The 12,727-nt window shown below is 42.1% G+C and overlaps 1 protein-coding gene across 3 annotated transcripts in view; it reads left to right on the top strand.

Moving 5' to 3' along the window:
- Positions 1 to 12,727, top strand: part of plekhm3 (pleckstrin homology domain containing, family M, member 3) — a 96,560-nt gene that overhangs the window by 72,975 nt on the left and 10,858 nt on the right. For all 3 annotated transcript variants that reach the window (XM_048535158.2, XM_048535159.2, XM_048535160.2), the window contains exon 6: positions 3,215 to 3,278. In XM_048535158.2, coding sequence (XP_048391115.1) covers positions 3,215 to 3,278 — 64 coding nt within the window. The remainder of the gene's footprint in view (positions 1 to 3,214; positions 3,279 to 12,727) is intronic.

Raw genomic sequence — 12,727 nt, 5'->3', positions numbered from 1 at the left:
TGCTACAAAGCTACGGCCCAGATTTTTCATTTTCCTCTCAGTTATATGCCCTGTGATTATAAGCAGCTGAGATCCTTGACTTGTGTAAGACATTCTCTATATCTGCAGTAAGTGTTTTAATACTGAAACAATATATTAATGGTAAATTGCCAGGAAATCAGTCATATTTTAGAATGCAAGCTTTATGCAATTTGCATGAGCTGATTGGGGTGCATCATGCAAGAGAGCTGGGTTCTGTAGATGCTAGGGATGTTTAGGCAGTTTTAATGGTAGTCAATTAGCCCCACAATAGAGGGTAGCTTTTAGTCATTTAAGCTGTCCACAGGGATGCAGGGATAGAAGGTGCATGTGAATCTTAAGGGCAAGTTTACATTCCTGTGAAAGCTCCATGGAGAGTGGTACCCTGAGACTGAGACCAGCCTCTCCTCTTTCCTGTATTTGGTGACACCTTTCATGATTGAACCCTTTTTTTTAAGACCCAAAGATCTGAATTTCTGTTGGTGGAAAGCTGAAAATTGGGTTTCCTTCCAAATGGATAAATGCAACAACAGCTCATTTATTTCATGAAAATGTCGACATTGAAATGATCAGAAATAGACAGGCTTGGAGACTGCTGTCCACATCAGGAGTGTCACTTCCTCGTTGTAACATGCCTTCAAAGCGGAATGTTAAATACAAATGAAGCATTGAGTCCTAAACAAATGATTTGAAACATGAAACCGAACTGCTTGATGGCTTCCCTAGATGCAACAAATAGCACAATACAGCACTCTGCACATTGTGAAAATCAGTGCACGGTGAGGGGCACTGTTATTAGCTTCTGTATCTGCAAGACAAAGTTCCTACAAATGTTTCCTGTCCAAAAAATCCAGCCAATAAACTTATCACAAATGGTCAACAGCCCCAGCGCTCACTTTTCAGCCTTGGGTCTTTGTCTGAGAAGTAAAAGTACTATCCAAAAGTTTGCAGATTCAAGTCTCACCCCAGAAGCCTGAGTCTAAAATCCAGGCTGACTCTCTAGTCTAGGTTCTCATCTAATCACTCAAGTAGATATTAGCGATTCTGTTGCACTATTTCAAAGTCCATTTGGGCCATGTAGCTTATTTCTGTGCTGTCCAGTCTGCATAAAAGACCAGGGGTCTTGATCTGTATGACCGAGCCAACATTTATGGCTCAACAAACATTTAAAAAAAATTTTCTAGATGTTGCCAACAACTCATTGTTATCTGTGGGAGCTTATTGACCTGTGCGCAAGCTTGCTGCCTGAAGTTGTGAAAGATGCAATACAAATTTTAATTCCTTCTTTAAACTTCACACTCCCCAACCTGTAACCCCACTTATTGCACTGCCAGGATGCATCTGAAACTATAGTTCTGGGTTCAATTTCTCCATCCAACTTTCTAGAAGGCACTTCTTTTCAAAAGGGATTCAAATGATAATCTCTGTGGTTAGTGTATATATAGCTGCAGCAGGTGATATTCACTCTCTGATCTATGCCGAGTTAACAGATTTTAGCAGGCACATTGAATCTCAGTTGGAAGCTCTCTCACTTCACAATCCAGGTTGATATGCCCACCGTAGTACTGAGGAATGCATCCTTCTGACTGGCCTTCATTCACTGTAAAAGATCTGGTTGTGCTAATTGAAAGAGAATGCATTATTTCCTCCTTTGTCCTAACCAACACAGAAGCTAGAATTCTTAGATCATTATCGCATTGTGATTAAAAGGATCTTGTCATGTACAGGTGTTGCCACATTTCAACAGTGACCACATGTCAAATGTTCACCACTGGCCCTAAGGCACTTTGGGACATCTTGAGGTTGTGAAACGCGCTTTATAACATGGAGTGAATTGACTTGGCTGGTGACCAGCATCTGTGAAGCTGGACCACAGGAGGAGTCCAAGATGGATCAGCCACTGTGCACTGCTGACTGTTTGATATCGTCTTGAATTGCTGGATCTGCTCAAGGTTGTAATAGTGACACAACGCAATGGAGTGTTTTCTCCAGGGTCTGATTGGTGGTCATTCTTACTAATTCTCCCATGGACAGATGCATCTAAGGCAGACAAATTGATGAGGATGCCATCAAGAATATTTTTCCCTCTTTTTGATTCCCTTGCTACCTGCTCCAGACCCAATCTAGCAACCATGTCCTTTAGGATGTGACCAGCTCGATCAGAAGTGCTGCTGCTGACCCACTCATAGTGGTAGATCTTGAAGTACTGAGACAGAGTATATTCTGTGCTGCCTCCAAGTCCTGTTGTGTATGGAGGGACATTGATTCATCACCTAAGGTGGGGGGGTGGTATGGGGTAATGAGTAGGTGGTTCCCTTGCCCCACGTTTGACTTTGTGCTGTGATACTCATGAGCTCCAGAATCCGTGTTGAGGACTTCTGGGACAACTCCCTCCTGACTGCATACCACTGTGCTGCCACCTGTCCTGGCTCTGTGCTGCTGGTGGGACTGGACATGACCAGGGACAGTGGTGGCATTGCCTGGGACTTTCTGTAGTATGATTCCATGAATATGATGGTGGCAGGCTGTTGTTTGGCCAGTCTATGAGGCACCTCTCCCATCTTTTGCCTCAGATGTTAGTAAGGAAGATAATGCAGGCTCAACAGGACTGTGTTCGCCATCATCATTTCCAATGACAAAAATCAATGCCACGTGGTGCATCAAATTGCATTCCTAATTTCCTTTCTAGTGGTTGATGCGACTGAATGGCTAGACGGACTAGTTAACAGCCAAACCTTATTGTTGTGAGTCACATTGTAGGCCAGACTGGTAAGAATGGCAGTTTCTTTCTCTCAAGTGCACAGATGTTGATTTTTAAGTCAAAAATGGTCACGATCCTCATTAGGCATTTCCTTCCAGACTTTTATTGAATTCACCATCTATAATCTGCCACAGTGGGATTTGAAACCAGGTCCCCAGAATTTTAGCCAAGTTTCTGTGTTACTAGTCCAGCAACAATATCTCTAAGCCACTTCCTCATTGTGCTGTCAACTCCCAACAAGTTCTGCTGTTTTCAGGAATGTGAGAGCATGATGGGGAAACAACTGTTACTTCAAATAAGCAGTGGGATATTGAATTTCATGACACTACTTTGTAGTACTGCAATGGCAAAGCTTGTTATTTTACAAGTTTCAAGTTTAGTTTCGCAATTCAGTGATGATAAAATCTAACATTTCATTTGTCTTTCTCTCGGTAGGATTTTTCCCAGGGAATACATTCTGCAACACGTGCACTTGTATTCATTAGCTGACCTTCAGCAGGTACGTGATGCCGTGGCCATTGTTCAAACTTCCTAGTCTTGGTGCCTGTTAAAAATAATCCAATTTGTCCAGATTGTGCTCTATCGTTTGTTGTCTATGCTGTGTTAGCCAAGCTTAGCCGGGGCACAAGGAGATGGTAGCGTACAATATTCCTCAGCCCTTTTACTCTCGAGAGTAGGAGATTGTCAGGTGCCCATTTCCATGGAGCCCCCTCTCACCGCCCCCCCCACCCCCCCATTTCCATCTCCTGACAATTGATATCATTTTCATCATGTGTCTCCCTTTGCCTTTTGCTAAGACGTGCCTGACAATATACTGCTGTAACCGAGCATTTGTTCACTTGCCTTCACGTTGTCCAATCTTGTTTGGTAAAGTTCATGTAATTGTGAGATTCTTTGTTACTTTAAAGACACTATGTCAATTTGGCAGGGGGTGGGGGGGGGGCGCGCTGTGTGTGTGTGTGTGTTCATTCACTGGATAATTGGAAGCAAATTCAAGTCCACTGCAATTGGCACGCATCGGGCCACTTGATACAAGTGGAGTATAATGCAACAACAAGTTGAATTTGGGTAGTACACGTAACAAAATAAGCCATCTCAGGATGGCTCAAAAGAGAGCTTTTGGACAAAATTTGACACTGAATCTTGAGCACGCTTGAAGTAATATTAGCCCAGGTGACCAAAGTCTCCATTCAAAGATGAGGGTTTTAAAATGGACCTTACGGGAGGAGAGAGGGTTAGAGGCAGAGAGAGTTGGAGAAGAAATTCCAAAGTTCAGGTTCTAAGCAGCTGAAAGGGCAGCTGCCAATGATGGGACAAGGGGAATTGAGATACATGTACGGCAGCAAAGGGTCATTGTGTCCCTCTGCAGCACAGTGCTTGTCTCTAATACTTTGGCACGCGATTGATGTGAAAACCAGTAAATGACAACAGAAAGCCTGTGAATTGGGATTGCAGTTCAATAAGTGTCTCTAATCAGGTGGAAATGTTATATAGTAGGTGCAGAATTCTTTCAGCAGCTTTTCAAAACCCTCTGCGCTGTCCTGTCCCCTCGTGTTCAGATTTGTCAAATTGCTTATTTGGGAAACAAGCTCAAGCATGTACTCCAGCAGGTCTCAGTAGGTTGTGTAGCTTAGCATGACCTGAATTGAGGCAATCGATCAGATCAGCCTGTGGACATAGAATGTGGCACATGCAGTCCCCAGAGCAGAGAGTTCCATTGAATGAAGCTGTTCACCGTAACTAAAATAACCAAGCTTTCCTTATGATTTAATGTCCAGATCCTGCCTGAGCAATCAGTGCAATTAAAAAGGAAGTCAGAGTAATTCTTCATTTTAAAAACAAAACCATTCTGCTGGCTTGACAGTTATTTATTTTTCCTGCCAGTTTTCATGTCCCTGTAGGTGTTTTTTTGTTGACACCCAATGCCACTGTCTGTTACCAGTGTCTGCGAGTTCTGCCTGTGACTGTTGGCAACTTATTCAACCACGTGAGATTATATAGTCCGAACTTGATCAGCTTATCACCCAGAAGCTGTGCTTCTCCAACTGCGCTGACTGGACATGGCCCACAGCAGTAACTCCAACTTATTTTTACTCCTTCCTAATCATGGGCACCAGAGCCAATTGTTGCAGCCTTGGCTGTGTTCCCTGCACTTAACAACACTGACTATCCTTCCAGAAGTGCCTCACAGCCTGTAAAGTGTTTCTTGATTGTATTATATTGAAGCCATAAAAACTGTGATTATCAATACAGCTTCTTTCTTTCCTCCCCTTATAAATATTAGCCGGACTTTAACAGTGATATTTCTAATATAACCTCAATGCGTCAATTGGCATTTCTGTGCCATAAGCGACTCTGAGTCTTGAGTCTCAACTATGGCTGAGGTAGCATTTCTGCCCCTGACAAGATTTGGGTTTCAAACTCCGATATGGACTCCAGTTCCATACTGAACGGGCTGCACTGTCTGAGATATCAGCTTTTAGATGAAATCATTAAACTGCGTCATCTGCCCATACTTGTGCACATTAAAGAAAAGTTGGCACAACTTTGACGAAGAGCTGGGGCTTTATCCCCAGTGCCTTGTCCAATATTTATTCCTTCGGTGACACCACAAAAAAAAACTATTCATTATCACATTGGCAATTGAGTGTTTGCTTTGGGCATACAATTCCTCTCCTTGATCCCCTCTTCTCTCCATTCTACTTCTCTCACCTTTGATGTTCTCTCGCACTCCTTTTCATCCATCCTCTCCTCCCATTCTCTCATCTCCCCTCGTTCCACTTCTTTCCCCTCTGCCTCTCTTTCACTTTGCATTCTTCTGCCAACCTTGCTGTCCCACCACACTCCCTCCTAAGAATCCCTCCTCTCCCTTCACCTCCCTATCTCTAGTGCCTCTTCTGCCATCCTCTGTCCTATTCCATTCTGTTTGCCAATAGGTGACACAGAATCATTAGCTTGAGTGGGCAGATTAATGGTAGATCCTCAGTCTCCTACATTTACTATTGACTGACTGATTTGATTCCTTCCTCAGCAACAGTTTCTTGAAAAAAACACTTCAGACCTGACCACATTATCTATACTGACACTAACATGCGGTCCTTGAGGTAGCACTGCAACTTCAATAGGTCTGTCTATATATATAGAGACATTATATTAAGGTCTTGCTAAATAATCCAAAGACACTATGAAGAAAATGGGGGGGATGAAATTCAAGTATCTAGGGACTTTGGAATCAGAAATATTCTCTCCTTGCTTGCAGTTGACAAATACCAAATGTCAACATTGCGGAGGATTGCAGCAGATTACAAGAGGATTAATAAATTTGAAGAATGGTCAAGGACATGGTAAATCAGGTTCAATGCAGATACTGGAGATGTAGCGTACCTTGGTCAGAATAATACTTATCACTTGGCAGGCTCAAATCTAGAGAAGCACAGGGATCTGAGTACGAAGACATCAATTGCTGAAAATTGTACCAGAGGTTAGCCAGGCCATAAGAAATGGAAGCCAAGTATTAGGCTTTAGTCCTATAGAGATAGAACTGAAAAGTAGGGAAGTTGTGCAAAGTCTGTGTTGAACCCTGGTTAGAACGCACTTGAAATATTGTGTGGAATTTTGGTTGTCGTCTTGCAAATATACGTAGAGGCACTCGAGAGGGTGCAGACAAGATTCACAAGGACATTACCATAATATTTAGGTATACATCTCAGAAGAGATTGACAGGCTTGGTCTCTTCTGTTGCAGGGATTGGTGGCAGTAATGGGAAGCCCAGCCTTTAGGAGAAGGGAATAACTGGTTAGGCTGGATCTGCAGATTTTATTGAAAAGAGTTTTGAATGGGACATCAAGACTGACATGAACCAGCTGGCCTGTTTCTGTTCTATGTAAGGAAGTAGGTTTAATGGAGTGTCCTAATTGTTTGTGGATGGAATTCCACTAACGCTATGTCTCCCCCTCCCTGTTCAATCCAGATTTGTTAATCAGGTGTGGAGGAAAAGCAGGGAAGGCAGAATGATCCATTTGAGTTTACAGGCTTTTTTTTGCCGACTTACTTCAGTGTGGACATATCCAGTTTATGTCCAGGTTATGAAGATATTCTTCGCTGTCTTTTTATGGTCACTTAAAAGGCACTTTTGTGTTGGTCTTGGTTTAATTCATATCTGTATGGTAGATCCTAGTATTTGGTGCTCATACAGAGTATGTTTACATGGTCATTTTCAATTAGATTACATTAGATTAGATTAGATTAGATTAGATTCCCTACAGTGTGGAAACAGGCCCTTCAGCCTGACAAGTCCACACCGCCCCTTGGAGCATCCCACCCAGACCCATCCCCCATAACCCACATACTCCTGAACACTATGGGCAATTTAGCATGGCCAATCCACCTCACCCGCACATCTTTGGACTGTGGGAGGAAACCAGAGCACCTGGAGGAAACCCACGCGGACACGGGGAGAATGTGCATACTCCGCATTTACAGTTGCCTGAGGCTGGAATCGAACCTGCTGTGAGGCTGCAGTGTATCTTGAGCCTGTAATTACTGTTATAGAGGATAATCAACTAGTAGTAGGACTTTGAGGAGCAGAGTGTTAGGTGTGTCAAACCTGGGACCAAAGGATTGAAAGGTTATGCTAACGGGGTTAGGTAAAGAGGAACAGGAGGAGGTTTGTGTGCAGGATATACCATTTGGGACAAATGGCCTGTTTCGTTTCTGTGCTTTCCATGTTTTCGAGTGCACATATTGTCTTAAAAAGCAGTAGTTCTGTGTATCCCAGAAATATTGTACAATATTTCTACAAAGGCCCCTTTTTAATTTTATTTGTAAATGACTTACACTGGTACTCCATTTCTCAACCTCTGATATTCCATATCCCCTCCATTCTGTCTGATAATGTCAAACATCCTTGATAAAAGTTGTTTTTTGTTGGGATGGTTGTTTGAATTTTATTCCTTTTTTCCCCCCCAAATGAAAGTATCTTCAGTGACTTTTTATTCAGCAAGAGATTCCAATTAAGACTTTATAAGGCTCTAGTTAGGCCCCATTTAGAATACTGTGTCCAATTTTGAGCCCAACACCTCAGGAAGGACATACTAGCCCTGGAGCGTGTCCAGCGGACATTCTCACAGATAATCCCTGGAATGGTAGGTTTAACGTATGATGAACGGCTAAGGATCCTGGGATTGTACTCATTAGAGTTTAGAATGTTGAGGGGAGATCTAATAGATACTTACAAGATAATGTATGGTTTAGAAGGGGTGGATCTTAGGAAGTTGTTTCCGTTAGGCGGGGAGACTAGGACCCGTGGGCACAGCCTTAAAATTAGAGGGGGTAAATTTTAAAACTGAAATGAAATGACATTTCTTCAGCCAGTGTGTGGTGGGCTTGTGGAATTCATTGCCGTGGAGTGCAATGGAGGCCGGGACGTTGGATGCCTTCAAGGCAGAGATCGACAAATTCTTGATCTCAGAAGGAATCGAGGGCTACAGGGAGAGTGCAGGGAAGTGGTGTTGAAATGCCCATCAGCCATGATTTAAATGGCGGAGTGGGCTTGATGGGCCGAATGGCCTTACTTCCACTCCTATGTCTTATGGTCTTAATTCAGACAACTAAAAATCATTCTGTCCAGGAGGTTTAACCTAATGATGTGTAGGAACTGAAGATTGTCATAACAACTTGTTTCACCACAACTCTCTTCACTTCACAGAACCACAAATTTGTTGTGGTGCAGGAGAGGCCACACCTAAATCTAGTCTGCATCATAGTGAATCAACCAGACAACACAAGTTAGCGTTCAAAATTGACTAAAGATTCTTATTATGTGCATACAGTGAAAAAATTTTAAAGGGACTTTTAACAACAATAGTCTGCATTTGTATAATGCCTCTAATGGTCTAAAATGACCAAGCTAGTTTCACAAAGGTGTCATTTGACAAAATTTGACATTAAAGCCACAAAAGTTATTGGGATAGTTGAGCAAAAGTTTTGTTAAGGAGGATTTTAAAAGAGACAGGCAGAGAGTTTTGAGGAGGGAATTGCAAAACATAGGGTCTAGCAAACTGGTGGAGTGCTGCCAGTGATGTGATGAAGACAAACTGGGATTAAAAGTGGCCAAAACCTATGGCTGCTTTCATTTTGAGCTGTACACGTGGTGTCAGCTGCTGACAATAGGTCTCATGCAGCTGCCTACAACCGGAAAGTAAACCTGCCTGGATTTGTTAAGGCCTGTGTTATTATTTTAAAAAGAAAGCTGAATAAAAACAAACTGAAGTGAGCAGGAACGTGATTGCTCAGGGTTTACGGTGTGATTCATCAATGGAGACTGCAAGTGTCGAGCAATGCGTTTCATGCTCTATAACAACACCTTCATACTTGAATGAGGTTTTTTTGTTCCCTTTTCAAAAGGTTAGCCTCCTTACACCTGTAAAGAACCTCCCTTGGTATTGTCACGCGTTCCTCTCCGTGTTAATTTGGAGACGCAAAGCTAGCATAAACGCCCACATTACAGATACCTACCTGAAAAGGTAATTAGTTCTCACTTTGCAGTAAGTATCTAAATAAAACTTACTCTCCACTCCAGTTTTACAACGTTGACCCGGACAGTTGACTGAAAATGCAGTGGCTGAACCTGATCCACTTGTGCAGTCATGTCAGGATGCCCCTTTTTGAAGCAATTTGGAGCAGGAGCCCCAACTAATTTTATTTTCCCTGATAATGGACTATTGTGTCCTTGACGCGCCACCAGTAGAGCCAAAGACTGAACCTGAGTGTCCTGCTCCCTGTAATTATTTATTCAAATAGACTTTTGTAACAAAATATTGCAAATTGCCTGTTTTTATTATATGTAATACAGTTTGCAGGGATCCTTGTTCAAGCGTAACATTTCTTGGCTTGCCAATTACACTTTCATCAAGATTCAACTATGCTGCTAACCAATTAATAAAACCTGGCGAGAAGCAGGAGCCTACTTTTTCCTCATTAATTTACTGAATTTGCCATTAATCATTTGAGAGGACAAGCAGACTTTAGTTTTTACAATAATTAATTGGAGTGGGAGTCTGGCCAATGTGTCGCCTTTTATAAATGAAGTCTCACCTTCAGGATACCACTTGCAGTCAAGCAGTTGACTGGTCTATAACTTTCCTCTTCACAATCCCCTGTTTTCTTTCTCTTTCTGTTATATAAAGTTGGAAAGGTGCAATTTCCTGTTGTTGGCTGGTGACTCAGAACAGCACTGTTGCCCCAAGCCGGGAAGTTATGGATTCAAGTCTCACTCCAGCAACTTGAATGTAAAACCCGTGCTAGCACTCCAGTACAGTACTGAGAGAGCGCTGCACTGTTACAGGTGTCATATTTCAAATGGAACTTTAAACTGAGGTTCGGTCTATCTTCTCAAGCGGGTGTAAATGATTAGCATGCCACCATTTGAAGACAAGGGGAGTTCTCTCTAGTACCTTGGCCAATATTTTATTTGTCAAAGAACATCACTAAAACTAATAATCTAGTTTTTATCCCATTGCTGTTGTGCTAATCTTGTTGTGTGCGCGCTTCGGCTGCATTTCATACTTTGACAGCAGTAGTTGCTCCTCAGAAGTGTTTCAGTAATCGTAAACGGGTGTATAAATTAGAGTCTTTTCTTCACATACTGACTAGGGCTAATGCTTAAATATAGAAAAGCTACAGATAATATGCACAATAATGCAAATATTCCTGGAAGGTCAGGATAAGATGAACTGTTCTGTTTAAACACCTTTTGTTGTTATGTTTTCTGTTCTACTGGATTCATCAGGTGCTGGCGTAAGTGGTTTACCCCACATGTATGTATTAATGGTTGCGTAATCTTTACTCATCCTATCAGAATATGAACATGCAATTTAATTCTATTAAAGTAGGATGTGGATTCTCTTAACAGAGCTGAAATGTTATCCATGAGTAGAAAAAGGAAAAGTCAGCCTCGATACATTACAAATACTTGACAGCTAATTTAAGTACGTTTAAAGTGCAGTCCATGGTGTAACGTAGGAAACACAGCAGTCAGTTTGGACATGGCATGCTCTCACACACTACATAATAGTGATACAATAAACTTTTCGTTTAGCAATGTTGGTTGAGAGATACATTTTACCAGGGAGAATACCCATGCTGGTCTCTGAAATACTGCCAAAAAATCTTATCTGTCATCCGAGGTGGACTGAAGAGCCTTCTGTGTAAAGTCACGTAAGACAATGCTGCCCTTGGTAGTCTACAGCCGTTTCCACGTGGATCATGTGCTCTGATCTCCAGGGTGGGACTCATAGTTGGGACCTCTGACCCTGGCAAGGCTGCTACCAGCTGAGCCTTTAGATTGGGTGAATGGCATTTAACATTTGAGCTTTTGTGTCAGACAAGAGGCCTACATACAACTGAAGCCAAGTTGAGCTGAAAGTTGAACTCATTTGACCTACTTCACAATTGAGATCCACGGGCAAATTGGCTACAGTACAATTTGCTTGACTTATAAATTTTCCAGAGTAACATAGCTTTGCCATGTATGTTACTTAAGTAATAATTCATTGATAAGTTGGTCGCATCATGAAAAGATCTTGCATGTTTATTATGCTTCAGTTGACAGACAACTGAGCTATATGCAGTGAGTGGCGGTTTTCCATCATTCCGTAAATCTGTCACAACATTAAGGATTTTGACTGTTCAAAGGGCGGGACAGCGGCTCGTTGCTAGCACTGTTGCCTCAGTGTCAGGGACCCAGGTCCACTTATAGCCTCGGGCAACTGTCGGTGTGGAGTTCGCACGTTCTCCCTGTGTCTGCATGGGATTCCTCTGGGTGCTCCAGGTCCCTCCAACAGTCCAAAGATGTGCAGCTTAGGTGGATTGGCCATGCTGAATTGCCCTTAGTGTTCAGGGATGTGCAGGTCAGTTGGAATAGCCATGGGAAATGCAGGCTTACAGAGATAGGGCTGGGAGGTGAGTCTGGATGGGATGCTGTTTTTGGAGGGTTGGTCAAATGGCCTGTTTCTGCACTCTAGGGATTTTATGAAAGGTGTTGTTGGGTAAGGATCCCTTTTGAAAAGTCATAATAGAATTTGTGGAATTACTAGTTTAGGTGTATGTTTTTTAAGTGAACATTCATTTGACAAAGTACCATGTAATAGACTTGTAAAATGGAGCCCAAAGTGGGTAATACCATGCACATGAAATTGGCTTAAAGATAGAAAATAGAGATTAGTGGTGAATGGTTGCTTTTCAGATTGGAGACAAGTATGCAATAATGTCCACCAGAACAGTTTGTATTAGAATCATTGCAATTTTTTAAATTATATATTAATGTCCCTTTGAAAGTGGCAGGATTAGCTGAGATGGCTGCCTCAAAAAGAAAACATGCCGGCTTGGCTTTATTAACGAAGGAATACAGTATAAAGTTGAGCAAATTACACTTGCCTGTAAGCTACCAGTTCAGACTCAGCTCGAGTATGGTATCCAATTTTGGAAACTGCATGTTTATGAAGGATGACCAGGCCTGAGAGAGAATGCAGGAAAGTTACTAAAATTAATTCCATTATGTGATGAATTTCCAGGCTGGGATTTTGTTCTTTGAGTAGTGAGAGTGTATTGGACATTTAACAGAGAACATTTTTTTTAAAAGGTGAAGGATTAAATTGAAGTGAAAGGACCAACTATTTCCACTAGCAGTAAAATTGGTTACCAGAGGACATGAGAGTTGTGGTTATTAGTTTTGCCCCGAGTGTATTCAGAAGAACCATAAGAACATAGGGTGAGCATGTAGGATGCAAGTAGGATTAAAAGCCATTGTCTCTCATGGCACTCTGAACTATTCCGCGCATACATAAGGATTTATGCTTCTGTTAGGAGTCCAGGACCAATCGGGAAAATCGCCAATCTGCTGTGAACATGTTAAAATTGCTGTAGGAAAATCTGAATCATGTAAACCGT

This window comes from Stegostoma tigrinum, chromosome 7, assembly GCF_030684315.1.
Source record: "Stegostoma tigrinum isolate sSteTig4 chromosome 7, sSteTig4.hap1, whole genome shotgun sequence".
NCBI classification, from domain to species: Eukaryota; Metazoa; Chordata; class Chondrichthyes; order Orectolobiformes; family Stegostomatidae; genus Stegostoma; species Stegostoma tigrinum.
Note: the sequence above shows the minus strand (reverse complement) of the source record. Positions and strands in the feature narration are given on the sequence as shown.